Source organism: Oncorhynchus mykiss, chromosome 15, assembly GCF_013265735.2.
Source record: "Oncorhynchus mykiss isolate Arlee chromosome 15, USDA_OmykA_1.1, whole genome shotgun sequence".
In the NCBI taxonomy this organism is placed as follows: domain Eukaryota; kingdom Metazoa; phylum Chordata; class Actinopteri; order Salmoniformes; family Salmonidae; genus Oncorhynchus; species Oncorhynchus mykiss.
Window position 1 is genome coordinate 42,394,687 of NC_048579.1, and position 25,969 is coordinate 42,420,655.

At 40.4% G+C, this 25,969-nt stretch overlaps 1 protein-coding gene across 1 annotated transcript in view; it reads left to right on the forward strand.

Annotated features, from left to right (window-relative positions):
* Positions 1-3,406: 3,406 nt before the first annotated feature.
* The window catches only part of LOC110490089 (zona pellucida-like domain-containing protein 1), a 45,947-nt gene continuing 23,384 nt past the window's right edge, over positions 3,407-25,969 (forward strand). Inside the window, exons 1-6 of the mRNA XM_021563242.2 lie at positions 3,407-3,511; positions 4,137-4,250; positions 4,903-5,123; positions 5,840-6,021; positions 6,468-6,540; positions 8,630-8,727. Coding sequence (XP_021418917.1) covers positions 4,145-4,250; positions 4,903-5,123; positions 5,840-6,021; positions 6,468-6,540; positions 8,630-8,727 — 680 coding nt within the window. The 5' untranslated portion in view covers positions 3,407-3,511; positions 4,137-4,144. The remainder of the gene's footprint in view (positions 3,512-4,136; positions 4,251-4,902; positions 5,124-5,839; positions 6,022-6,467; positions 6,541-8,629; positions 8,728-25,969) is intronic.

Sequence of the window (25,969 nt, forward strand, 5' to 3'; positions counted from 1 at the left end):
GCTGATTTCAAGATTTTACTGCTAACCTACAAAGCATTACATGGGCTTGCTCCTACCTATCTTTCCGATTTGGTCCTGCCATACATACCTACACGTACGCTACGGTCACAAGACGCAGGCCTCCTAATTGTCCCTAGAATTTCTAAGCAAACAGCTGGAGGCAGGGCTTTCTCCTATAGAGCTCCATTTTTTTGGAACACAGACTCGGTCTCAACTTTTAAGTCTTTATTGAAGACTCATCTCTTCAGTAGGTCCTATAATTGAGTGTAGTCTGGCCCAGGTGTGTGAAGGTGAACGGAAAGGCACTGGATCAACGAACCGCCCTTGCTGACTCTGCCTGGCCGGTTCGCCTCTCTCCACAAGGATTCTCTACCTCTAAACCTATTACAGGGGCTGAGTCACTGACGTGATCTTCCTGTCTGGGTTGGCGCCCCCCCCTTAGGTTGTGCCATGGCGGAGATTTTTGTGGGCTATACTCGGCCTTGTCTCAGGATGGTAAGTTGGTGGATGAAGATATCCCTCTACTGGTGTGGGGGCTGTGTTTTGGCAAAGTGGGTGGGGTTATAGCCTGCTTTTTTGGCCCTGTCCAGGGGTATCGTCGGACGGGGCCATAGTGTCTCCCGATGTCACGATTGTTGTCAAGGAAATGACCGGACCAAGGTGCAGCTTGGTAAGCGTACATTCTTTTAGTTTAGATGTCACCAACCAAACAAACATAGAGAATAAAATTATCTCTACTATCAGGGCAGGACAGTACCCCCCGCCACAAAAGGTGTGGACTCCGGCCGCAAACCTGACACTATAGGGGAGGGTCCGGGTGGGCATCTATCTTGGTGGCGGCTCCGGTGCGGGACGCAGACCCTCGTCACCGACCCCGGACTGGGGACCCTCGCCGCAGGTCCCGGACTGGAGACCCTCGCTGCGGGCCCCGGACTGGAGACCCTCGCTACAGGCCCCGGACTGGGAACCCCCGCTGCAGGCCCCGGACTGGGGACCCTTGCTGCAGGCCCCGGACTGGCCCGTGGAGTAGGCACAGGACTCACCAGGCTGGGGAGACCTACTGGAGGACTGGTTCTTGGAGCAGGCACAGGACTCACCAGGCTGGGGAGACATACTGGAGACCTGGTCCGTGGAGCAGGCGCAGGTCGAACCGGGCTGTGTGGGAGCACTGGAGATCTGGTGCTTGAAGCTGGCACCACTCGTCCTGGCTGAATGCTCACTTTGGCCCGGCACGTGCTGGAGACACTGTCGGGAGCATGGGGAGTAAGCTCCACCAACCTCCCTGTATGCCACCCCTAAAAAATTGTTTGGAGTTGCCTCCCAGTCTTCCTTGCCAGCCGTGACCCTGTGTAATGCTGGGCCCCTTTACTAGCTGCTTCCGCCTGCTTCCACGGCAGGCGATCCTTTCCAGCCAGGATCTCCTCCCACGTCCAGGATCCCTTTCCTTCCAGAATGTCCTCCCATGTCCACTCTGTCTGCTCCTCCCGGCCGTTTGTGGTGGGTTGTTCTGTCACGATTGTCGTCAAGGAAATGACCGGACCAAGGTGCAGAGTGGTAAGCATACATTATTTTATTTTAGATGTCGCCAACAAAACAATAAACAACAATCTATCTACCTCATCCCCATATTGTTTTTATTTACTGTTCTGCTCTTTTGCACATCAGTATTTCTACTTGAACATCACCATCTGCTCATCTATCACTCCAATGTTAATTTTCTAAATTGTCATTACTTCACTACTATGGCCTATTTATTGCTATAACTCCTCAAGCCATTTGCACACAGACATAGACTTTCTTTTTTTTGTGTTATTGACTGTATGCTTGTTTATTCCATGTGTAACTCTGTGTTGTTGTTTGTGTCGCATTGCTTTGCTTTACCTTGTCCAGGTTGCAGTTGTAAATGAGAACTGGTTCTCAACTAGTTTACCTGGTTAAATAAAGGTGAAATAAAACATAAAAAATACTCTCTCACACAACCGCCTTAAGAGCTCCCTGAACCAAAGTGTAGAAAAGGGAAGTTTGGTTATTGGGACTGACTCCTGAATTTGTCTGCCACTGTCTCTGGAGCCTTAACTGTACTTCACCTGCATCACTTTACACAACACTGGAATGAAAGGCCGAGAACATTGAATAAGGATAGCGCTCGTACTGTATATCTTGGATATGATCGGGTGACCTAACCAGGAAACTATTGTCCACAGATGATTGGGCATGAGCGGAGAACATAGTTGGGTAGATTTTGGATCCAATATAGCCTTACTAAGATAGGTAAGGTAAGAAGGACACACACACACACACACACACACACACACACACACACATACATTACAGGTCCATCTATACTGATGTGAGTTAAAGCTCCAAAGAGAGAATCATCTGGCAACATTAACCAGCTATCAATTTTTGTGATGTCTGTTTTTTCATCACCTGAATAACCCTTCATGGATAATAATGGGATCACTTGACTTGTGTGTCATGCAGCATAAGAAGTGATGAGCTCTTTATACCAAACTATGGGGAAGAGGGGGGGCGGTTTCTCGGATACAGATTAAACCAAGTCCTGGATTTAAAATATTTTTAATGGATATTCTCTATTGATCTTGCTTTTCAGTCCAGGATTAGATGAAATTGGCCCTATCAATACAGGAAAAAACATACAATTGAGATTTAGGTATACAATATGTCACTGATGGGGGGGCAAACTGGAGAACTAACTAACATAATGACCAATTGAGAACAAGTGTGAGTTCTGTTTTAGCTTTTTAGCACAAACGTAATACCTAGAACTCCGCACCCACAGAAGAGGTCCTATCTGCACTTTGTCTATATGGCTCACATTATCTAGCCCTGTACAGACAGTGCTGTCCATATGGAACATAGGACACTAGGGACTTACTAATCCCATAAAAATGACTGTGAGGATTTTTCCTCTCCCCATGTGGGAGACTGAGAGCAGGAGTCAAAGTTGAGACATCAGGGGGACAGGTGGTGGCTCGCCACCCCAGAGAGGATACCAGGGAAGGCCAGCAGAGATGTGTTGATGGAGGAAGGCTGGACACAAAGCGTGAAAAGACCTGGGCCCACTGCTGGCAAGAGAGAAAGAGCTGCTCAGTCAGCGAGCTGCACCCACTCCGTAGGCCGATGAAAAGATAATTCCCCCAGCACGGACCTCATGCGGCGTCAAACCGTTTGTGTGCGCTGACAGAGCCAGATCAAGCAGAAAGGATATGAGTGGGAAACTTCAAAACCTGCTCATGTTTCTGGCTCTGTGAAAGGATTTGTATAACACATTCAGATTTGATGGACTTTCCCATGTTCTCCTGGACAGCCCTTTTTTTGTTGTTGACGTGTTCAAATAATGAATCTCTTATGTTGCCGGGCTCTTTTCCCCCCCGACCCACGCCATGTTTCTAGTTGTGGTGTAGGGATGCTGTGCGGATCATTCCATCACATGCAGCAGTCCCGAGCATATGGAGAACCGCTGATTCGTCGACTTCCAAGGACCAGGGTGAGTAGCACTGGGGCAGTTTTTAACCTTGACAACCTTGAACAACTCAACTACACTGATAGCCAAGGAAGCTCAACAAGCATTGACCCAGGGAACCCAGCTGCTTGAAAAGTTGCTGTTTCTCCACAACAAAAACCCTTATCTGATCATCATAAGATACCATATGCATATTATCATCATCTGATAAAAGATGTTGAGAAAACAAAGACTTAGCCCATTGTGCGTAGTAATGTTGGGGTGACAACCAAGCCAGTGGATTATATCAATATTTGGCTGTTTTGGCCATGGTTTTACCAAATAATAGTATCTTAACGAGTCTGCATTTGAGATAGATAATGTTCAGACTCTAGGCTAGCAGAATAATTGTCTTTATGTGTTAACACTATGGCTGTTGGCAATAACTAGGATTTACGAAGTATCCCTTTTTTAATTAGATTGAAGGTGGATTTCTTGCACCTTGTTCTTCATAGAAGTTAAGGTTTGTCTCACTGTGATTTCTGAAATAACTAACAAAATCATGTTACTTTTTTATTCCCATGACGTACACTAAACTGAAGCTCTTAAACCAAAATATGTATGATATGGAAGATGGCAAAGACTGATGACAAACATTGTTTTCCTCCAGGTGCTGAAATGGAACAAATATGTTTGATCCTTTTGCTTATAAGTAAGGCATTATCAGTTGGAGCACAATTCAATGGATACAACTGCGATGCCAACTTCCACAGCCGCTTCCCTGGTGAGAAAATAAATACATTATTTTAATTTAAATTCAATACAACTTCAATGCAGGTTATTCATATACCTTTATGAATATAACATAGAACTTTAACTTAACTCATATTGGACTGATGCATGTAACATGTTTAGGATAGTGAATAGTTGCTATTTCGTATATATTTCAGGAAGTTTACATGTTTTTTTCTGTCTTCGGAAAAACAGTGAAACCTTTATTTACACTTATAATCAAATACAATTTTATTGTTAGCTGTTCAACTGTCTGACGGCCTGGTGGTAGAAGTTGTCTTGGAGCCTTTGGTCCAAGACCCGATGCTACGATACTGCTTGCTAGATGGTAACAGGGTTAACAGTCCATGGTCCGGGTGACTGTAGTCCTTGACGACCTTCAGGTCTTCCTCAAGCATCACCTGCTGTAGATGTGTTTGCGGTTGTGGGCAGTGCAGTTGCCGTACCAGGCAGTGATGCAACCCATCAAGATGCTCTTAATATAGACATTTCCAAATAGAGTTCAAATCAATAAAATTATCAACGCCAGTGTGAGCCTTCTTTAGTCTTTTTCTTTAGCCTTGTTTAAAAAAAATGCATGTAAGGCCATAATATGATTTTGTGCTGTGATAATAACTGTTGTTGTTTTCTCTGCTCTCTCCCAGCGGAGCGGGACATTAGTGTGTACTGTGGGGTGCAGACAATCACCCTCAAGATCAACTTTTGTCCTGTTCTCTTCTCCGGCTACACCGACACTGACCTGGCCCTCAACGGTCGCCATGGAGATGCCCACTGCCGTGGTTTCATCAATAACAACACCTTCCCCACCGTGGTCCTCTTCAGCATTAGCCTAGCCACCCTGGAGACATGTGGCAATGCCCTGGTGGTAAGAGGCCCATGCTTATTCCAACCACCTGTTTATAATGCCTTCTATCACACCTATGGAAACAGATTAAGTTCTGGACTAAAAAACACTTTCGATGGAGATAATTTATTGAGCATATCTTGAAGTCCAGGACTAAGGTTAATCTGTATCCGGAAAACCCTAAAAGAGTCCATGACAGATCGTGGATCCTCTTACCGTGGCTCCAACCACAGAGCACTTACATCAAGCCCAAGCCATAAATTATTCTAAAAGGCAGCAAAAACAAGAAGAGATAAACAACTAAATAAAATGTCCTACTATTAGGAATAATCTTAAAAAATGTACACACAGTCATCTACAGTGTCTATGTTTTGATGTTGACAACCTATATTTTAGTTTCCAACAGTGGTTCAGTAATTGTAGTGGTGGTTGGAGTTGGGAGAACGGAGGCCCCGGAGAGGTGATTGCTTGTTCCTAGAAACAGCGGGAGAGATTCGAGAGGAGCCTTTACTAAGGTTGCTTTCTTCCCCATTTTGTTGTTTTGATTGTAGTTTGGTTCCTGGGCCGCTGATGCTGTGATAAAGGGAATTGAGTTAGGGATTAGCACGATGAGGGGGCATTAGCTTAATAGTATGGTTGATGTTATCGCCACTGGCTCTCTCTACTGATGGGACCTTGACTCCCATAATGGTGGGGATGGGATGGGGCAGGCATTCACCACTGATTTTGTGTTGCAGGTTTCCACGGCTCAGGGGCCTAATGCTTATGGGAACCTCTCACTGGTGCAGATTGGGAACATATCAGGGTACATCGATACACCAGATCCCCCAACTATCATTAGCTACCTGCCAGGTCTGCTCTACAAATTCAGCTGTAGCTACCCTCTGGAATACCTGGTGAACAATACACAGTTGGCTTCGTAAGTGCTGTGAAATAATCCCTCAAGTTTCTATGATGATTCTCATCCATTCACATGTCTACAATTCCCCTGAATTCATAATACAATTAATAAGAGATAATTCAGAGTCAGTGAAAAGTCATTGGAATGTGTGAAATTGTGTTGTCAATGAACTTAAATGATTACCATTTTAGATATACTGTACATAGGGATGCAGTAAACTGAAAATGATCAAAATGAAAAATTATTGGAGAGCACAATGAAGATAACACATGATTTGAGAAGGTCATATAATCTAAGTTTTATGTTAAAAGAGAATGATGTATCACACTGACATGGTACATTTATCAAGATATCTGAAAGTAAACCAAGATAAACAATATGCAAATGTGCAAATGTGCAAATGTGACTCAATGTCAGACAATAAAACATGTTTAGCATAACTTTAATTTTCATGTTTATTCAAGGTCAGCTGCTGCAATATCAGTGAAGGACAGCAATGGTACTTTTGTCAGTACTTTGAGTCTACTGCTTTACAATGTAAGTACATTTTACAAATTACACAATTGCATTTGCTATGATACACTTTCACTGCTAGATTTACTAACCATATTATACATGCAAAGTTTGCATCCGGGAATAAAATGTACATAGAGTGCCTTCAGAAACTATTCACACCCCTTGGCCTTATCCACATTTTGTTGTATTACAAGGTGGGATTAAAATTGATTTAATTGTACTCTGTAATGTCAAAGTGGAAGAAACATTCTAACATTTGTATAATTTTTAATTTTTTTTATAAAAAAACGTCTTGATTAGATACTGTATACCTTCAATAAATGTTAGAATAACCTTTGGCAGCAATTATAGCTGTGAGTCTCTCTGGATAAGTCTCTCAGAGCTTTCCACACCATCTGGATTGTACAACATATGCCCATTATTATTTTCTAAATTCTTCAAGCTCTGTAAAATTGGTTGTTGATCATCACTAGACAACCATTTTCAGGTCTTTCCATAGATTTTCAAGCAGATTTAAGTCAAAACTTTAACTCGGCCACACAGGAACATTCATTGTCTTCTTGGTAAGCAACTCCAGTGTAGATTTGCCCTTGTGTTTTAGGTTATTGTACTGCTGAAAGGTGAATTCATATCCCAGTGTCTGGTGGAAAGCAGACTGAACCAGGTTTTCCTCTAGGATTTTGCCTGCACTTAGCTCCATTCCATACATTTTTTAATCCTGAAAAACTACCCTGTCCTTAATGATGACAAGCATACCCATAACATTATGCAGCCACCACTATGCTTGACAGTATGGAGAGTGGTACTCAGTAATGTGTTGAATTGAATTAGCACCAAACATAAGACTTTATTCAGGATAAAAAGTTAAATAATTTGCCACATTTTTTGCAGTATTACTTTAGTGCTTTGTTGCAAACAGGATGCATGTTTAGGGATATTTTTATTCTGTACAGGCTTACTTCTTTTCACTCTGTCAATTAGGTTAGTATTGTGGAGTAACTACAATGTTGGTGATCCATCCTCAGTTTTCTACTATCACAGTCATTAAACTCTGTAATAGTTTTGGAGTCAGCATTGGCCTCAGTGAAATCCCTGAGCGGTTTCCTTCCTCTCCGGTAACTGAGTTAGGAAGGATGTATCTTTGTAGTTACTGAGTCTATTGATACACATCCAAAGTGTAATTAATTACTTCACCATCATCAAAGGGATATCCAATGTCTGCTTTTTTATTTATACCCATCTACTAGTAGGTGCCCTTCTTTGTGAGGCATTGGAAAACCTCCCTGGTCTTTGTGGTTGAATTTGTGTTTGAAATTCACTGCTCGACCTTACAAATAATTGTATGCGTGGGGTACAGAGATGAAGTAGTCATGATGAAAATCATGTTAAACGCTATTATTGCACACAGTGAGTCCATGCATGTTATTATGTGATTTGTTAAGCAAATATTTGGTCCTGAACTTATTTAGGCTTGCCATAACAAAGGGGTTGAATATTTATTGACTCAAGATATTTCAGCTTTTCATTTTTTATTAATTTATTTAATAAAACACGAAAAACATAATTCCACTTTGACATTATAGGGTATGGTGTGTAGGCCAGTAACAAACCATCTCAATTTAATCAAATTCAGGCTGTAACACAACAAAATGCGGAAAAAGTCAACAGATGTGAATACATTCTGAAGGCACTGTAGAGCAAAATGGTAAAATAAAAGTCAATCGTAAACAATGTACCAGAAATATAAATTAACCGTAAAGACACTACAATCATTTAATCTCCTTCTGAAATGCAAATCAAAGTGATGTCATATCTTATTAGAAGTTCTATCACATCCAGACAAAGGAAGTATTGAGTAGTTTTCATGACTGGGAATTTGACAGTGGATAGGAAATACAGGGGTAGTGTAGCTATTATACATTTACAGGTTAAAAAACTGTGTATACAGAACTATTTTTTATTCCAGTAATGAAGGAGGTTTGTGCCAATTTACCCCAAATTTATTGCTAATTCAGTGCAATTCATGAATCCTGTCCTCATCTAAATGTTAATATGAGGGATTAAAACAATTGTGACTTGTTGATTTCTTTGTGTGTTTGTCTCTGTAAAGGACTCGTCATACGTTCAGCAGCTGTCAATTCCTATGGCGGGGCTCACACTGAAGACACGTGTGTTTGCAGCAGTCAAAGCTACCAACTTGGACAGGAGGTAACCAATCATTTAATTTCATCAAGAACTTCCAAGAGCCATATAACACATGTCTGCAGGCCCTTCTTGAACTTCGGGCAATTGTGGAATGTACATTAGGGACTTTAACATTTGATTGGTGGGAAAGTGACAACCATGGCAGCTGCAAAAATGTTACCGCAGTGCAATTGAATGTATTGTCAGAGTAAGAGTGCTGATCTGGGATCAGGTCTCTTCATGTCCATGTGAGTCTTGTTTATTAGGATCCAAAAGTTTAAATTGATCTTAGATCAGCATTCTGACTCTGAGATGCTTTATGTATACTGTCCCTGAACTCTATGTTCCACCTTAGTGAGTGCACAATTTTTTTCACTTTTGGAGTTAAACAATACTATAATATTAATTAGCAGGAACGTAAAAATAGATATTTTCACTACACACAATGGGAATCATTATCCCACTGCCCTACATACAGCTCTGCAGTAGATCAGATTTGCTGTGAATGCGAAAGAAATTCACACCTCTTTAGGCGTGGTGCTACAGTAGCTAGCAGAGCTACATAAGACTTCTGAACATCTAGTCAAATGGCTACCCAGACTATTTGCAGTGCACCCCCCCCCCCCCCCCCCCCCCCACCTCTTTACATGTACATACTACCTCAACTAACCGGTGCCCCCGCACATTGACTCTGTATCGGTACCCCCCTGTATATAGTCTCGCTATTGTTATTTTATTGCTGCTCTTTAATTACTTGCTGATTTAATCTCTTATTCTTATCCATATTTTTTTTGCAACTGCATTGTTGGTTAGAGCCTGTAAGTAAGCATTTCACTGTAAGGTGAATGAATACCTGTTGTATTCGGCACATGTGACTAATAACATTTTATTTTATTTGAACACTTGAAAAAGAAAGGGAGATCGTCACACTCTAGGAGCTCAGATGCAATAATTAAATAACCAACATTTAGACATAATACCCTGATGAAGACAGCTCGGCCGTCGAAATGAAAACAGCTTGGCTGTCAAAATGTTGTTTGTAAAATTATTGCATCTGAGCTCCTAGAGTGTATGGCTCTCCTACTCTTTTCCAGATTTTTTTTTATTTTTTAAGTATATGCAGTTAAAGTCGGAAGTTTACATACACTTAGGTTGGAGTCATTAAAACTCGTTTTTCAACCACTCCACAAATTTCTTGATAACAAACTATAGTTTTGACAAGTCGGTTAGGACATCTACTTTGTGCATGACAAGTAATTTTTCCAACAACTGTTTACAGACAGATTATTTAACTTATCACTGTATCACAATTCCATTGGGCCAGAAGTTTACATACACTAAATTGACTGTGCTTTTAAACAGCTTGGAGAATTCCAGAAAATGATGTCATGGCTTTAGAAGCTTCTGATAGGCAAATTGACATAATTTGAATCAATTGGAGGTGTACCTGTGGATATATTTCAAGGCCTACCTTCGAACTCAGTGCCTCTTTGCTTGACATGGGAAAATCAAAAGAAATCAGCCAAGACCTCAGAAAAAAAACTGTAGACTTCCACAAGTCTGGTTCATCCTTGGGAGCAATTTCCAAATACCTGAAGGTACCACGTTCATCTGTACAAACAATAGTACGCAAGTATAAACACCATGGGACCACGCAGCCGTCATACCGTTCAGGAAGGAAGGTGTTCTGAGGGAAAAAAGGGGGGTTGCAACTCAATATTATTATATTTATCAATCTAGCTTATGAGTTTTAAATTTACACTTCCTCAGATGGAAGGAATTCCAACCGAAAGTTCAAAGTGTGAAAATGGAGCATAATTCAGTTTTAATACACTTTTCTCTCTGCAAGTATTCTGACATTGAACTTAAGCATGAGAATAGCATGCTACTCACCTGCTATTTGTCTGGGGTGGAGATCAAAGACATGAAGGTGTGGTGGAGGTGTATTTACAGATGCGCTGTATTTTGGCCCAACTTTTCACTGTATTTTTTTTACCATTTGTATTGTGTTAAATATTGTCCACTATCGGTAGACAACGTTAGTTATACCAGCATACATTTATTTCTGTCACTTCAGTGTTAGTTTCCTTACATTTTGCATCATTCCATTCCATTGTTAGTTTACTTTTCTTTCCTCTGTCACGTTCCTGTGGTTGTTCCAAGTGAATCATGAATCATATTAGGCTAACAAATTCAGTTAACAAGTTGTGCAGTAATTTGGAATGTGTAACCTACTTGAATCATTATGGAATTCAGACCACAAAAGGCAGTTTAAACCTTGGGACTGGCGACTGAACAGTTGAGCTGTTGTCATCAGAGTTCCATGATTATTAGGGTATATTTATAGGACTACTGTTCAACCCCTATTGTACACTTTTCTCACCTTCTAATATTTAATGGATTAAAAGGTAATTTACCACCTTCACAAGTGCAGTCTCAGTGCTATGATGGGGTCAAACCAGACTGAAACATTTCGTATACATTGTTTGTCTTCAAGAAGGCAGTGCGTTGCTGCGCTACAGCTTTTTCTAAAAATGTTGAGAGGAATGGGACATTCCATATAGGCCGATTCGTTTTTTACATTTTCTGCGCCAAGGTTTGGCTTTTTGAAGAGAGGATTTATTACTGCCACTTTTAGTAAGTTTGGTACACATCCGGTGGATAGGGAGCCGTTTATTATGTTCAACATAGGAGGGCCAAGCACAAGAAGCAGCTCTTTCAATTGTTTGTTGGAATAGGGTCCAGTATGCAGCTTGAAGGTTTAGAGGCCAAGACTATTTTCATGAATGTTTCAAGAGATATAGGATTAAAAAACGTGAGTGTCTCAATTGATCCTAGGTCCTGGCAGTGTTGTGCCTGGACAACTGAGCTTTGGAGAAATTCGCAGACTCAACGAGTCCGTAATTTGCTTTCAAATGATCATGATCTTTTCGTCAAAGAAGTTCATGAATTCATCACTGCTGAAGGGAAAGCCATTCTCTCTTGGGGAATGCTGCAATTTAGTTAGCTTTGCGACAAAAATACATTTTGAAAAATAGGATGATCAAGCAGCAGTGAGGGCTCTTCGATACTGCACGGTACTGCTTTTCCAAGCAAGACTTCCAGTTTGGTGGAGCGCCATTTCCGTTCCAATTTTCTGGAAGCTTGCTTCAGGGCTTTGGTATTTTCTGTATACCAGGGAGCTAGTTGGTATTTTTGGTATTGTTTTTAGGGTGCGACTGCATCTACGGTATTAGGAACTTAGTTCCTCAGTTAGGTGGTTAAATTATTTTTGTACTCTGACGTCCTTGAGTAGGCGGAGGGACTCTGGAAGGGCATCTAGGAATCTTTGGGTTGTCCGAGAATTTATAACACGGCTTTTGATGATCCTTGGTTGGGGTCTAAGCAGATTATTTGTTGTGATTGCAAACATAATAAGATGGTGGTCCTATAGTCCAGGATTAAAGGGAAAAACATTAAGATCCACAATACTTATTCCACTGGACAAAACTAGGTCCAGGGTATGACTGTGGCATGTTGGCCAAAACCCACTGAGTCAATGATGGCTCCAAAAGCCTTTTGGAGTGGGTCTGTGGACTTTTCCATGTGAATATTAAAGTCATCAAAAAATGTAATATTATCTGCCATGACTACAAGGTCAAATAGGAATTCAGGGAACTCATTGAGGAACGCTGTACACGGCCCAGGATGCCTCACGGCCAGATAAGGGGGGGAAGCTTGGAAGATCTGAACCCGAGGTAGGATCCCCCTGGGAAACAGGGTAGGGGACGATGGCTCGGAAACCTCCAAGGCCAGGGTGGCGAAGCTGTTTAATGTCTAGATTGGGCTTTCCAAAGTCAAAGAAACCATGTTCACCATTGACCGCTGCCTTCTATTAAGGGCAGCAGGTAGCCTACCAGTTAAGAGCGTTGGCCCAATAATTGAAAAGTTGCTGGTTCAAATGCCTAAGCTGACTTGTTGAAAAATCTGCCAATGTGCCCTTGAACAAGGCACTTAAACCTTATTGATCCTCTGGAAGTGTCAGTCCTGTTACATTTTCCACAGGCGGAGGTGACTTCCCCGGTGAGAGGTCCCAGAGGTCCCATTCAGTGGTGACAGGGCATTTATACTCTCACCATGTCAGAACTACATCCAGCCTGAGGTGTAGAGAAGAAGGTAGGTGGCCGTGGTCTAACCAGCAAATTGTGCAACAGCGAGATTTGCTTGCTGAAGGTAGAGAGCTCGGTCCTCCGCAAGTAAGCAGTTGTTGCTTTAAAAATCCGGTCGTTCACAGTGTCCCGGAAAAGAGCTTAATAAAGTCCTGTAACACAAGAAGCGCTCATCTCTTCCTCTGAATGGGGAGGCCTCCATGAGAAGAGGCAGTTCCAAATTGGGAAAATCCAAGCAGCTATTTTCGTTAGCTTGATGTCTTGTCTCTTAAGGATCTGCCCCTTTTTTCAATTTTCACCTAAAATGACATCTAATTGCCTGTAGTTCAGGCCCTTGAAGCAAGGATACGCATATTCTTGGTACCATTTGAAAGGAAACACTTTGAAGTTTGTGGAAATGCGAAAGGAATATAGGAGAATATAACACAATAGATCTGGTAAAAGATTATACAAAGAAAAAACAACCGTTCTTTTGTATTTTTTTGTACCATCATCTTTGAAATGCAAGAGAAAGGCCATAATGTATTATTCCAGCCCAACTTATATTTTGTCCACTAGATGGCAGAAGTGTATGTGAAAAGTTTTAGACTGATCAAATGAACCATTACATTTCTGTTGAAAATTTTGTATGAAGACTGCCCAAATGTGCCTAATTTGTTTATTAATAACTTTTCATGTTCAAAATTGTGCACATAAACAATAGAATGGCATTATTTCACTGTAAGAGCTACTGTAAATTGTACAGTGCAGTTAGATTAACAGGAATTTAATCTTTCTACCAATATCAGATACGTCTATGTCCTGGGAAATGTTCTTGTTACTTACAACCTCATGCTAATTGCATTAGCCATACGTTAGCTCAACTGTCCCATGGAAGGGACAATGATCCAAAAGAAGCTAGCAGCTGAGCTAGCAGCTTCGTAGAGCTAGCTAATGTTAGCAGTTCTGTTAAGCTCAATTTTGGGACAAGAAATAGCAGTCTGTAGTGGAATCTGTGCAAAAACAAGTGAAGTATTTATAATCTAACTCACATTGGCTACATTTAGTCAAAAACAACAAACCGAATATTAGAGATCAATAAAAGAAAGCCATGTCAATAGACAAATATTTGTCTTCTGTTCAGTACCAATTGGTAGATTTTTTAAATACTTATATATTATTTAGAGTTAGGGAAGCATTGAGAGCTTTTACACACTAAATACTATATATGTATATATAATTATATTCACACAAAAGTATGTGGACAGCCCTTCAAATTAGTGGATTTGTCTATTTCAGCAACACTAGTTGCTGACAGGTGTATACTTTCGAGCACACAGCCATGTAATCTCCATAGACAAACATTGGCAGTAGAATGGCCTTACTGAAAAGCTCAGTGACTTTCAACATGATCAGATTATAGGATGCCACCTTCCAAAAATTCAGTTTGTCAATTTTCTGTCCTGCTAGAGCTGCCCCGGTCAACTGTAAGAGCTGTTATTGTGAAGTGTAAACGTCTAGGAGCAACAGCGGTTCATCCGCGAAGTGGTAGGCCACAAGCTCTCAGAACGGGACCGCCGAGTGCTGAAGCTCGTAGCATGTAAAAATCGTCTGTCCTCGGCAGCAACACTCACTACCAAATTCCAGACTGCTTCTGGAAGCAACGTCAGCACAAGAGCTTCATCGGGAGCTTCATGAAACGGGTATCCATGGCTGGCAGCGTAGCCTAGTGGTTAGAGTGTTGGACTAGTAACCGAAAAGTTGCAAGATCAAATCCCTTAGCTGACAAGGTACAAATCTGTTGTTCTGCCCCTGAACAACGCAGTTAGCCCAAAAATAAGAACTTATTTTTAACTGACTTGCCTAGTTAAATAAAGGTAAAATAAAAAAAGTATAAAAAAATGGCAGAGCAGCCGTACACAACCCTAAGATCACCATGCACAATGCCAAGTGTCGGATGGAGTGGGGTAAAGCTTGCTGACTCTGGCGCAGTGGAAATGTGTTCTCTGGAATGATGAATCACGCTTCACCGTCTGACGGACAAATCTGGGTTTGGCGGATGCCAGGATAACGCTCCCTCCCCCGATGCATAGTGCCAATTGTAATGGTCTGGGGCTGTTTTTCATGGGTCAGACTCCTTTGTTCCAGTGAAGGGAAATCTTAACGCTACAGTATACAATGACATTCTAAACGATTCTGTGCTTCCAAATATGTGGAAACAGTTTGGAGAATGCCCTTTCCTGTTTCAGCATAATGCACCCGTGCACAAAGCAAGGTCCATACAGAAATGGTTTGTCAAGATCGGTGTGGAAGAACTTGACTGGCCTGCACAGAGCCCTGACCTCAAGCTCATCGAAAACCTTTAAGATGACCTGAAACGCTGACTGCAAGCCAGGCCTAATTGCCCAACATCAGTATCCGACCTCACTAATGCTCGTGGCTGAATGGAAGGAAGTCCGTTCAACAATGTTCCAACATCTAGTGGAAAGCCTTCCCAGAAGAGAAGGAGGCTGTTATAGCAGCAAAGGGGGGACCAACTCCATATTAATGCCCATGATATTGGAATGAGATGTTCCACGAGCAGGTGTCCACATTCTTTTGGTCATGAGTGTATATTGATGAATCAAAAATACAGTGATTTGATTCATCTTGAAAGTTGCTATATTCAATTATTGAAATCCATAAAATATTGGAAGGTGAGAAAAGTGTATAATAGGGGTTGAACAATAGTCCTATTAATCTGCCCTAATAATCCTCACTAATCATGGAACTATGATGACAACAGTCCAGTCGCCTTGAACCGTGCGCCAGGCTCCAGGTTTAAACTGATAGGTATGGTCCATAATGATTCAAATGGACATGTCCCAAATGATTGCACAATCTATGATCCACTATTGAGATCCTCAGAAACAACCATACGAACATGACAGAGGAAAGAAGCGTAAATTAACGATGTATTGAAATGATGCAAAATGTAAAGAAACACACTGAAGTCAGTGACAGTTATAAATATATGTGGGTATATCTGACCTTGGCTACCGATAGTGGCTAAAATGCAACACATTACAGATTTTTTTAAATATAGTGCAAAAGCTGGGCATACACACTGAACAAAAATATAAACGCAACATCTAAAGTGTTGGTCCCATGTTTCATAGGCAGAATTTTTTTTTCCAGAAATAGTTCATCCGCACAAAATCTTATTTCTCTCAGATTTTGTGCACAAATGTGTTTACATCCCTGTTTGAGAATTTCTCCTTTGCCAAGATAATCCATCCACCTGACAGGTGTGGCATATCAAGAAGCTGATTAAACAGCATGATCATTACACAGGTGCATCTTGTGCTCGGGATAATAAAAGGCCACTGTAAAATGTTCAGTTTTGTCACACAACACAATGCCACAGACGTCTCAAGTTTTGAGGGAGCATGCAATTGGCATGCTGACTGCAAGAATGTCCACCAGAGCTGTTGTCAGAGAATTTAATGTTCATTCCACTACCATAATAAGCTGCCTCCAACGTCGTTTTAGAGAATTTGGCAGTACATCCAACCGGCCTCACACCCACAGGACTTCCACATCCGGCTTCTTCACCTGAGGGATCATGGATTTGGGTGCTGAGGTGTATTTCTGTCTGTATTAAAGCCCTTTGGTGGGGAAAAACAAATTCTGATTGGCCTAGCCTGGCTCCCCAGTGGGTGGGCCTTCGCCCTCCAAGGCCAAACTATGGCTGCACCCTTGCCCAGTCATATGAAATCCATAGATTTTGGCCTAATTTATTTATTTAATTTGACTGAATTCCTTATGAACTGTAACTCAGTAGAAAGAATAAAAAAAATGCATGTTACGTTCATATTTTTGACGATTATAATTAATATATTCCATAAATCAACTCTGTAGGTTTATCAGTATACTGTTATGGCTACTGATGCCTAGCAGCAAAGGGTCTCCAAATGTCATCCCAAGTTATCAGGCCAGCATTTTGTCAACTTCAAATGTGGACACATGAAGTGTCTTCAGAAAGTACCCATTGAATTATTCCACATTTTGTTGTGTTACAACCGGAATTTAAAATGTATTAAACATATTTTTTCTCACCCATCTAGACACAATACCCCATAATGACAAAGTGAAAACAATACATAAATCTATCATTTACATAAGTATTCACACCCCTGGGTCAATACTTTGTCGAAGCACCTTTGGCAGCGATTATAGCTGTGATCTTTCTGGGAAGTCTCTAAGAGCGTTCCACACTTAATTGTGCAACATTTGTCCATTATTGTTTCAAAATTCTTCAAGCTCTGTAAAATTGGTTGTTGATCATTGCTAGACAACCATTTTCAGGTCTTGCCATAGATTAAGGTAGATTTAAGTCAATGCTTTAACTCGGTAAGCAACTCCAGTGTAATTTGGCCTTGTGTTTTAGGTTATTGTCCTGCTGAAAGGTGAATTAATCTCCCAGTGTTTGGTTTTCCTCTAAGATTTTGCCTGTGCTTAGCTCCATTACATTTCTTTATTATGCTGAAAATGTCCCCAGTCCTTAACGATTACTAGCATATACATAACATGATGCAGCCACAACTATGCTTGAAAATATGGAGAGCGGTACTCAGTAATATGTTTAAGGCAAATCAAATAAAACACAACACTTTGTATTCAGGACAAAAAGGGAATTGCTTTGCCAAACGTTTTGCAGTATTACTTTAGTGCCTTGTTGCAAACAGGATGCATGTATGGAAATAATTCCATTATGTACAGACTTTCCCCTTAGTATTGTGGAGTAAGTACAATGTTGTTGATCCATCCTCAGTTGTCTCCTTTCACAGCCATTAAACTCGAACTGTTTTAGAGTCACCATTGGCCTCATGGTGAAATCCCTTAGCGGTTTCTTTCATATCTTTGTAGTGGCTGGGTGTATTGATACACCATCCAAAGTGTCATTAATAATTTCACCATGCTCAAAGGGATATTCAATGTCTGCTTTTATTTTGTTTACCTACAAACAGGTGCCCTTCTTCGTGAGGCATTTAAAAAATGCCATGGTTTTTGTATTTGAAATGTACTGCTCGTATCACAACTCAGGATGAGACCCAGGAGGTGGATAGTTCGAAACACAGATATTTATTTTGACACAGGGGGCAGGCAAAGAAAAAACTGAAAAACACGCTGGTACAACCTGACAAGACGAACTGGCAACAGACAAACAGAAAATGCAGGTATAAATACACAGGTGATAATGGGGGAAAATGGGAGACACCTGGTGTGGGGGTGGAGACAAGCATAAGACAGGTGAAACAGATTAGGGTGTGACAGCTCAACTGAGGGACCTTACAATTATCTGTATGTGTGGGGTATAGCGATGTGGTAGTCACACAAAAAAATCATATTAAACACTATTCTCTTTTAAAATTGTTTGCTTTAATATAAATATATATCTGGCATATCAGTTCATATCGTGTCCATATTGTCCATGGAACAATACACAACAATTCAATTTTTCCTTACAGTAATTGTCATTCAGTGGGTGAGGATGAGACGGAAAAGAAAACATCTGCTCAAAACATTTAGCGAGTTTCTGCAAATTATTAGTTCCTGTGTTGGCGTTTCAGGAAGAACTCGATGCATTTTTCTCCCTATTCCATCCAGTTTGCTTTATTTTTGTAAGAGATTGCATTAGATCGTTCTTGAATAAGTTCCTCCAATTCTTTTTGTTTTTCCTCTAACTTACTTTGTATCTCTGTAGTATCGTTTTTATTGCTATCTACCTGTACTATTAGTTCATGGATTTCCATTGTTAGTTTTGTCTCTTTAGCCAGAAACTGCTTTTTTATTATTGATGAATATTGAATTGAATGACCTCTGAAGGTACATTTTAAAGGTATCCCAAACATGAAGGATTTGCTGAACCTATATTGTACTGGAAAAATTCAGTTATAAATGATTTTGTCTTAGTTAAAAATAATTTGTCCTCCAGTAAACTTTGATTCAATTTCCAATATCCCCGTCCATACTGAAATTCAATAAGAGTTATGTGAAGGCCAATTAGATGATCATGATCCAATCACATTCTGTCTCCTATTAAAACTTTTTTAACCTTTGATGAAAGAGAGAAAGAGACAAGAAAGTAGGCAAGACGACTAGCTTGATTAAGTCTCCTCCGTGTATATCTCACTAGGTCAGGGTTTTTCAGTCTATAAATATCCACTATTTCTAATGTGTCCATAACATTTGTGATTTCCTTAAGGGCACGGTGATAGTTTGTAGAGTGATTTCCTTTACGGTCCATTGAGGTACTTGTTGCCTGTAAGTTCAATAAATTGGTATAAATATTTTCAATGAAGTATGGATCATCCTGATTTGGACAATATAGATTAATGAGACAAATCTCTTTTTCATCCACTTTCATATTCAGAAAGATCCACCTTCCTTGCGAATCATTCTTAACTATTTGCATATTCAGATCGAAATTTTTGTTAATTAGTATCATCACGCCTTTTGAGTTCCTTTGTCCATGACAGAAAATTATTTCACCACCCCATTCCTTTTTCCACACAACTTCATCTAAGGATGTAGAGTAAGTTTCCTGTAAACAGTATATGTTATATTCCTTTTCTTTTAGCCACGTAAAGACTGATCATCTTTTTTTATAATCTGATAAACCATTACAATTATAACTGGCTATACTTATTTCACCCCTTATCATAACTAGATACTATTCTCAGTCTAAATTGACCATAATTAGTGCTTGTAAAGTTACTGCCATAAGAGGTATTATGACGGTCAATATTAGAGATTTCAAATGTCTGATATTTTGAATTCAATAAACAGGTTCTAGCAATATGTGTTTTATTCCCTTGCCTGTTTGCCTGTGAGCCAATGCCACAGATGTCAGAAAATGTAGTCAAGCTATTATGTGTGTAGTAAATCTGAGTAGGTTGATGTGTAGGATATTGGATGTGATATAGTGAGTGTGGACGATGTCTGTTTAAGAGTACGACTATAATGTGTGATGTCCAAATAAATAATAACCCAGCCAATATGCATGGTTGAGTGTCTGTGTGTGTAACAGGAAGTGAGTATAGCCTTAATATTCAGGATGATAAATGTCATCCATATCGTATCACCATCATAGTTGCATCATAACCTTTTAACATAATTTTCATAGAAAATCAAATCCCAGCATTTCCATAGCAATTAACATTTCACATGATCATGAAAGAGACCTTGCATTACTATGGACTAGAGGTCGGCCGATTAATCGGAATGGCCGATTAATTAGGGCCGATTTCAAGTTTTCATAGCAATCGGTAATCTGCATTTTTGGACACCAAATATGGCCGATTACATTGCACTCCACGAGGAGACTGCATGGCAGGCTGACTACCTGTTATGCGAGTGCAGCAAGGAGCCAAAGTAAGGTGCTAACTAGCATTAAACTTCTCTTATAAAAAACAGTCAATCTTAACATAATCACTAGTTGATGATACATGGTTGATGATATTACTAGTTTATCTAGCTTGTCCTGCGTTGCATACAATCGATGCAGTGCCTGTTAATTTATCATTGTATCACAGCCTACTTCGCCAAATGGGTGATATAACAAGCGCATTCGTGAAATAAGCACAGTCTTTGCACCAATGTGTACCTAACCATAAACATCAATGCCTTGCTTAAAATCAATACACAAGTATATATTTTTAAACTGCATATTTAGTTAATATTGCCTGCAAACATGAATTTCTTTTAACTAGGGAAATTGTGTCACTTGTCCTGCGTTCTGTGCAAGCAGAGTCATGGTTTATGCAGCAGTTTGGGCCAACTGGCTCGTTGCGAACTGTGTGAAGACCACTTCTTCATAACAAAGACCGTAATTCATTTGCCATAATTGTACATAATTATGACACAACATTGAAGGTTGTGCAAAGTAACAGCAATACTTACACTTATGGATGCCACCCGTTTGATAAAATACGGAACAGTTCCATATTTCACTGAAAGAATAAACGTTTTGTTTTTGAAATGGTCGTTTCTGGATTTTACCATATTAATGACCTAAGGCTCATATTTCTGTGTGTTGTGTTATTTAATTCTAATTAAGTCTATGATTTGATAGAGCAGTCTGACTGAGCGGTGGTAGGCAGCAGCAGGCTCGTAAGCATTCATTCAAACAGCCCTTTCCTGCATTTTCCAGCAGCTCTTCGCTGTGCTTCAAGCATTGCACTGTTTTATGACTTCAAGCCTATCAACTCCCGAGATTAGGCTGGCAATACTAAAGTACCTATTAGAACATCCAATAGTCAAAGGTATATGAAATATAGAGAGAAATGGTCCTACAACCGAAAACTTCTTACCTGGAAATATTGAAGACTAATGTTAAAAGGAACCACCAGCTTTCATATGTTCTTATGTTCTGAGCAAGGAACTTAAACATTATTTACATTTTATTGATGTATCATATTAAGTTAAAATAAGTGTTCATTCAGTATTGTTATAATTGTCATTATTACAAATATATATATATATAAATATTAAAATCGTCCGATTAATCGGTATCGGCTTTTTTTGGGGGGTCGTCCTATAATCGGTACCGGCATTGAAAAATCATAATCGGTCGACCTCTACTATAGACAGCTTCACTACAGTACAAATGTATCCCGTACAATATGTTATCATTTCCCAATGTCCCTGTTCTGATTTCTTCCCCTTGCTTGTTGTAAACATAGATAAACATGTAGACAAAGACATAGAAAAGATAAACAAACAAACACATATTCATATAGAAAGTTCTTGACAATGGAGAGAGAAAGAGAGAGCCAGAGAAAAGAGAGATCAAGTGTGTGTATTTATAAGTACGTACAGTATGTTTAAGCGAGTGCGTGTGTTCATATCAACTTCATAGTGTTCAGATATTTTTACAGTTCCCATACTTTTTTCTACATAACCTGACGTCCCTGTAGAATTTAGTACAGCCATGGTGTTATGGAGCTGTCTCGGAAGAACTGTCCATCTATTAAGAGTTTGTCCACAATGAAAAAAGCACGCTTACCCCTTGTAACGTCTGCTTCCAACTCACACTCTCAAACACGTAGATCCCCTGAACGCAGCTCACTCTCCAGATCCCAATCACCTGAATTCTAATCACCGGTTCACACACCTCTATGTCATTATCACACACTATTTAGTTCAGTTCTTTGCACCCCATCATTGTGAGGTATTGTTTGTTTTGTGACACACTTCTAGTCGGAGTGCTGTGTTTCCCTGTAATTTAATTAATCATCCCGTGTATGGTAGTTTTTGCCTGCCTCACTAACGGTGCCTATTCCCTGCCTGTACCGTAGCCTATCGGAGGCTTGGTCCTGGTCAGTCCCTGGATGGGAGACCAGATGCTGCTGTAAATGGTTTTATAGGGCCAGTAGGAGGAACTCTTTCTGCTGGTCTAGAAAAAAATATCATAATGCCCCAGGGCAGTGACTGGGGACATTGCTCTCTGAGTGCTGTCTTTCGGACGGGACGTCAAATGGGTGTCCTGACTTTCTGTGGTCACTAAAGATCCCATGGCACTTATCATAAGAGTAGAGGTGTTAAACATGGTGTCCTGGCTAAATTCCCAATCTGGCCCTCATACCATTGTCGTGTCAATGGCTATGCCGGATTAAGTGATATGATATGCTATTCTATAAAAATCATTTCTCTGTAATTAATATTACCTGATTAAGCTAATCAGGTAGATAATTGACTAGAAAGTCGGGGCACCACGAAATAATGTTTATAGAGCTGTTATCTTCCGAATAAACTCTTAAAGACCTAGCAATATTTTTTATTAATCGTCACCTTATTTCAGTCTCATATGAAAGTTGTAAATTCTTGGATAACTTCACAAACCCTGGCTAACAAGTTGAATCAGCAATATAAACTTTGGTTTAATTATTTATTTACTAAATACCGAACTAATCACACAGAATTACATATACACCAAATGCAAATTAAGTCAAACAGAAAACGTCCCTGGTGGACGGAGCCGACATGACGACTGGTTAAACAAAGGAAAGGGGGTTGGGTTTGAGTGAAAGAGCGGGAAGACTGAGGAACAAAGGGAGAAGCTATGCTATCGTAAATACAGTATCTTATGCATTCTAAATTACCGCCCATTTGGAAAAGGAAAATGCAATAAGTATTTACTCTGAGCTGCGCCTCAATAGGTGGGTTGTAGATGGAAGGCCGTGTTGCCCAACAGAGATCTTCCTGTCCTCGGAAGAATGTCTCTGGTGGTAAACTGGATACGTTGTAGTATCGTCATTGAGTGTTAGACTGGATCCGTCGTCCGTCCTTTCCTAGCCCACGTTTACAGCGGCCGCTGCTAACTCAACGGCTAGGAGGTATCACTTCTGTAGTGAATAAGAGTTCAAAGTTCATACCATTCGCAACCAAAGCTCACGCTGAGGTTCGGCTTAGTTCTGTAGTTGACATGTTAGTCCTTTTAACGTGGGACAGTCGTCCTCACGTCCTCGGAACAGGAGGTTACATTTTCGTCAAGGGCTTTATATAGTGGTAGGAGAGAGGGTATGTTTCATAGTTTACAACCAATGTCTCTTCACATGGGCGGGCCACTGAGTGAGCAGAGCTTTACCCTTTTGAAAACCCAATTCTCTAATTTGGAAGCTAAAATTCCATTTAATGTTTTAAAAATTGTTTCATATTTAAACATTTAAATTGCACAACAATTCCATGTGAATCTGATAACTATAATTTGTAGACTTTCCAGGACACAGTTTGTCATCCTATCATTAATAAGAATGTCTCAAATGGCAACCGAACTGACATCATATTCATTAAATTAAGTACCAACGCATATTTTCAACTGGTTGGATTACCGAAATATGGTTCCTTTCCCCCCACCTTTTGATGTTCCCCAACTCTCTATGTTTAACAAAGGCTTTTCAAGAGTCCTTCAGTAGAGTCAAGAGAGGAAAGGGAGAAAGGTATTTATGGGAGGTCATAAACCTTACCCACAGGCCAACGTCATGACACCATCATGGCCACCTTATCTTCCCCAGCTTTCAATTGGATCATTCATCCCCCCTCTCCCCTGTAACTATTCCCCAAGTTGCTGTAAATGATGTGTACTCAGTAAACTTAACTGATAAAAAAAAGGGTAAAATAAATCAAATTCATGACACAATCTACAGTATATTGAGGCTAGTTAACTTAACAAAAGGCAAATTGAGATCCAAATAACCAAAACACAGCCTTCAGCCTACTACAGTGAGATGCAGCCATGCACAGCTGTTTTGCCAAATAAATAGGCCTATAGGCCCGCTTGAAACATGGAAAACCATGCTGCTCATGAGTTCTGCAACATGTTGTGATATGGCCTGTGCTTAAAAAATCTAGCTACCTGAAGCAAGGACATGCATAGTCTTGATGCCATTTGAAATCAAATCAAAAGTTATTAGTCACATGCGCCGAATACAACAGATGTAGTAGACCTTATAGTGAAATGCTTACTTACAAGCCCCTAACCAGCAATACAGGAAAAAAATATGAATAAGAAAAAAGTAACAACTAATTAAAGAGCAGCAGTAACCCATGCTAAATCTTTTCAGTCTCCTGATGAAAATTAGGTTTTGTTGTGCCCTCTTCACAACTGTCTTAGTGTGCATGGACCATGATCGTTTGTTGGTGATGTGGATACCAAGGAACTTGAAGCTCTCAATCTGCTCCACTACAGCCCCGTCGATGAGAATGGGGGCGTGCTCGGGCCTCTTTTTCTGGTAGTCCACAATCATCTCCATTGTCTAATCATGTTGAGGGAGAGCTTTGTATCCATCTCTGTGTGTGGAGTAAAGGTGGACCAGAGTTTTATTTTTGTATTTTTATTTCCTCCTCTGGTTGCACATTTAAATGCTGATAGAAATTTGGTAAGACCGATTTTAAGATTCCCTGCATTAAAGTCCCCGGCCACTAGGAGAGCCGCCTCTGGGTGACCATTTTCCTGTTTGCTTATGGTGGAATGCAGCTCATTGAGTGCGGTCTTAGTGCCAGCCTCAGTCTGTGGTGGTATATAGGCAGCTACGAAAAATACAGATGAGCACTCTCTAGGTAGATTGTGTGGTCTACAGCTTATCATGAGATACTCTACTTCAGGCAAGCAAAACCTCGAGACTTCCTTAGATATCTTGCACCAGCTGTTGTTTACAAAAAAAACTAAGTCCGCTGCCCATCGTCTTATCAGACGCCGCTGTTCTTTCCTGCCGATACAGTGTATAACCAGCCAGCTGTATGTTGATAATGTCGTCATTCAGCCATGACTCCGTGGTGAGTAAATCTCAGTTCTGATGTCCAGAAGTTATTTTCCGACATTAGAGACGGTAGCAGCAACATTATGTACAAAGTAAGTTACAAACAACGCAAGGAAATGAACAAAAAACACAATTGGATAGGAACACGTAAAATGTCAGCCTTCTTCTCGGGCGCATCTTATCCTTATTCTTAAAGGGAACACTTTGAAGTTTGTGGAAATGTGAAATTAATGTAGGAGAATATAACACATTATATACAGTGGGGCAAAAAAGTATTTAGTCAGCCACCAATTGTGCAAGTTCTCCCACTTAAAAAGATGAGAGAGGCCTGTAATTTTCATCATAGGTACATATAACAAAGTATTGAGATAAACTTTTGTTATTGAAAATATTTTTTGTTGTACCATTTTTGAAATGCAAGATAAAGGCCATAATGTAAATGTCCTCACTGTCAACTGTTTATTTTCTAACCCTAACTTAACATTTGTAAATATTTGTATGAACATAACAAGATTCAACAACTGAGACCATAAACTGAACAAGTTCCACAGACATGTGACTAACAGAAATGTAATAATGTGTCCCTGAACAAAGGGGGGTTCAAAATCAAATGTAACAGTCAGTATCTGGTATGGCCACCAGCTGCATTAAGTACTGCAGTGTATCTCCTCCTCATGGACTACACCAGATTTGCCTGTTCTTGCTGTGAGATGTTACCCCACTCTTCCACCAAGGCACCTGCATGTTCCCAGACATTTCTGGGGGGAATGGCCCTAGCCCTCACCCTCTGGTCCAACAGGTCCCAGACGTGCTCAATGGGATTGTGATCCGGGCTCT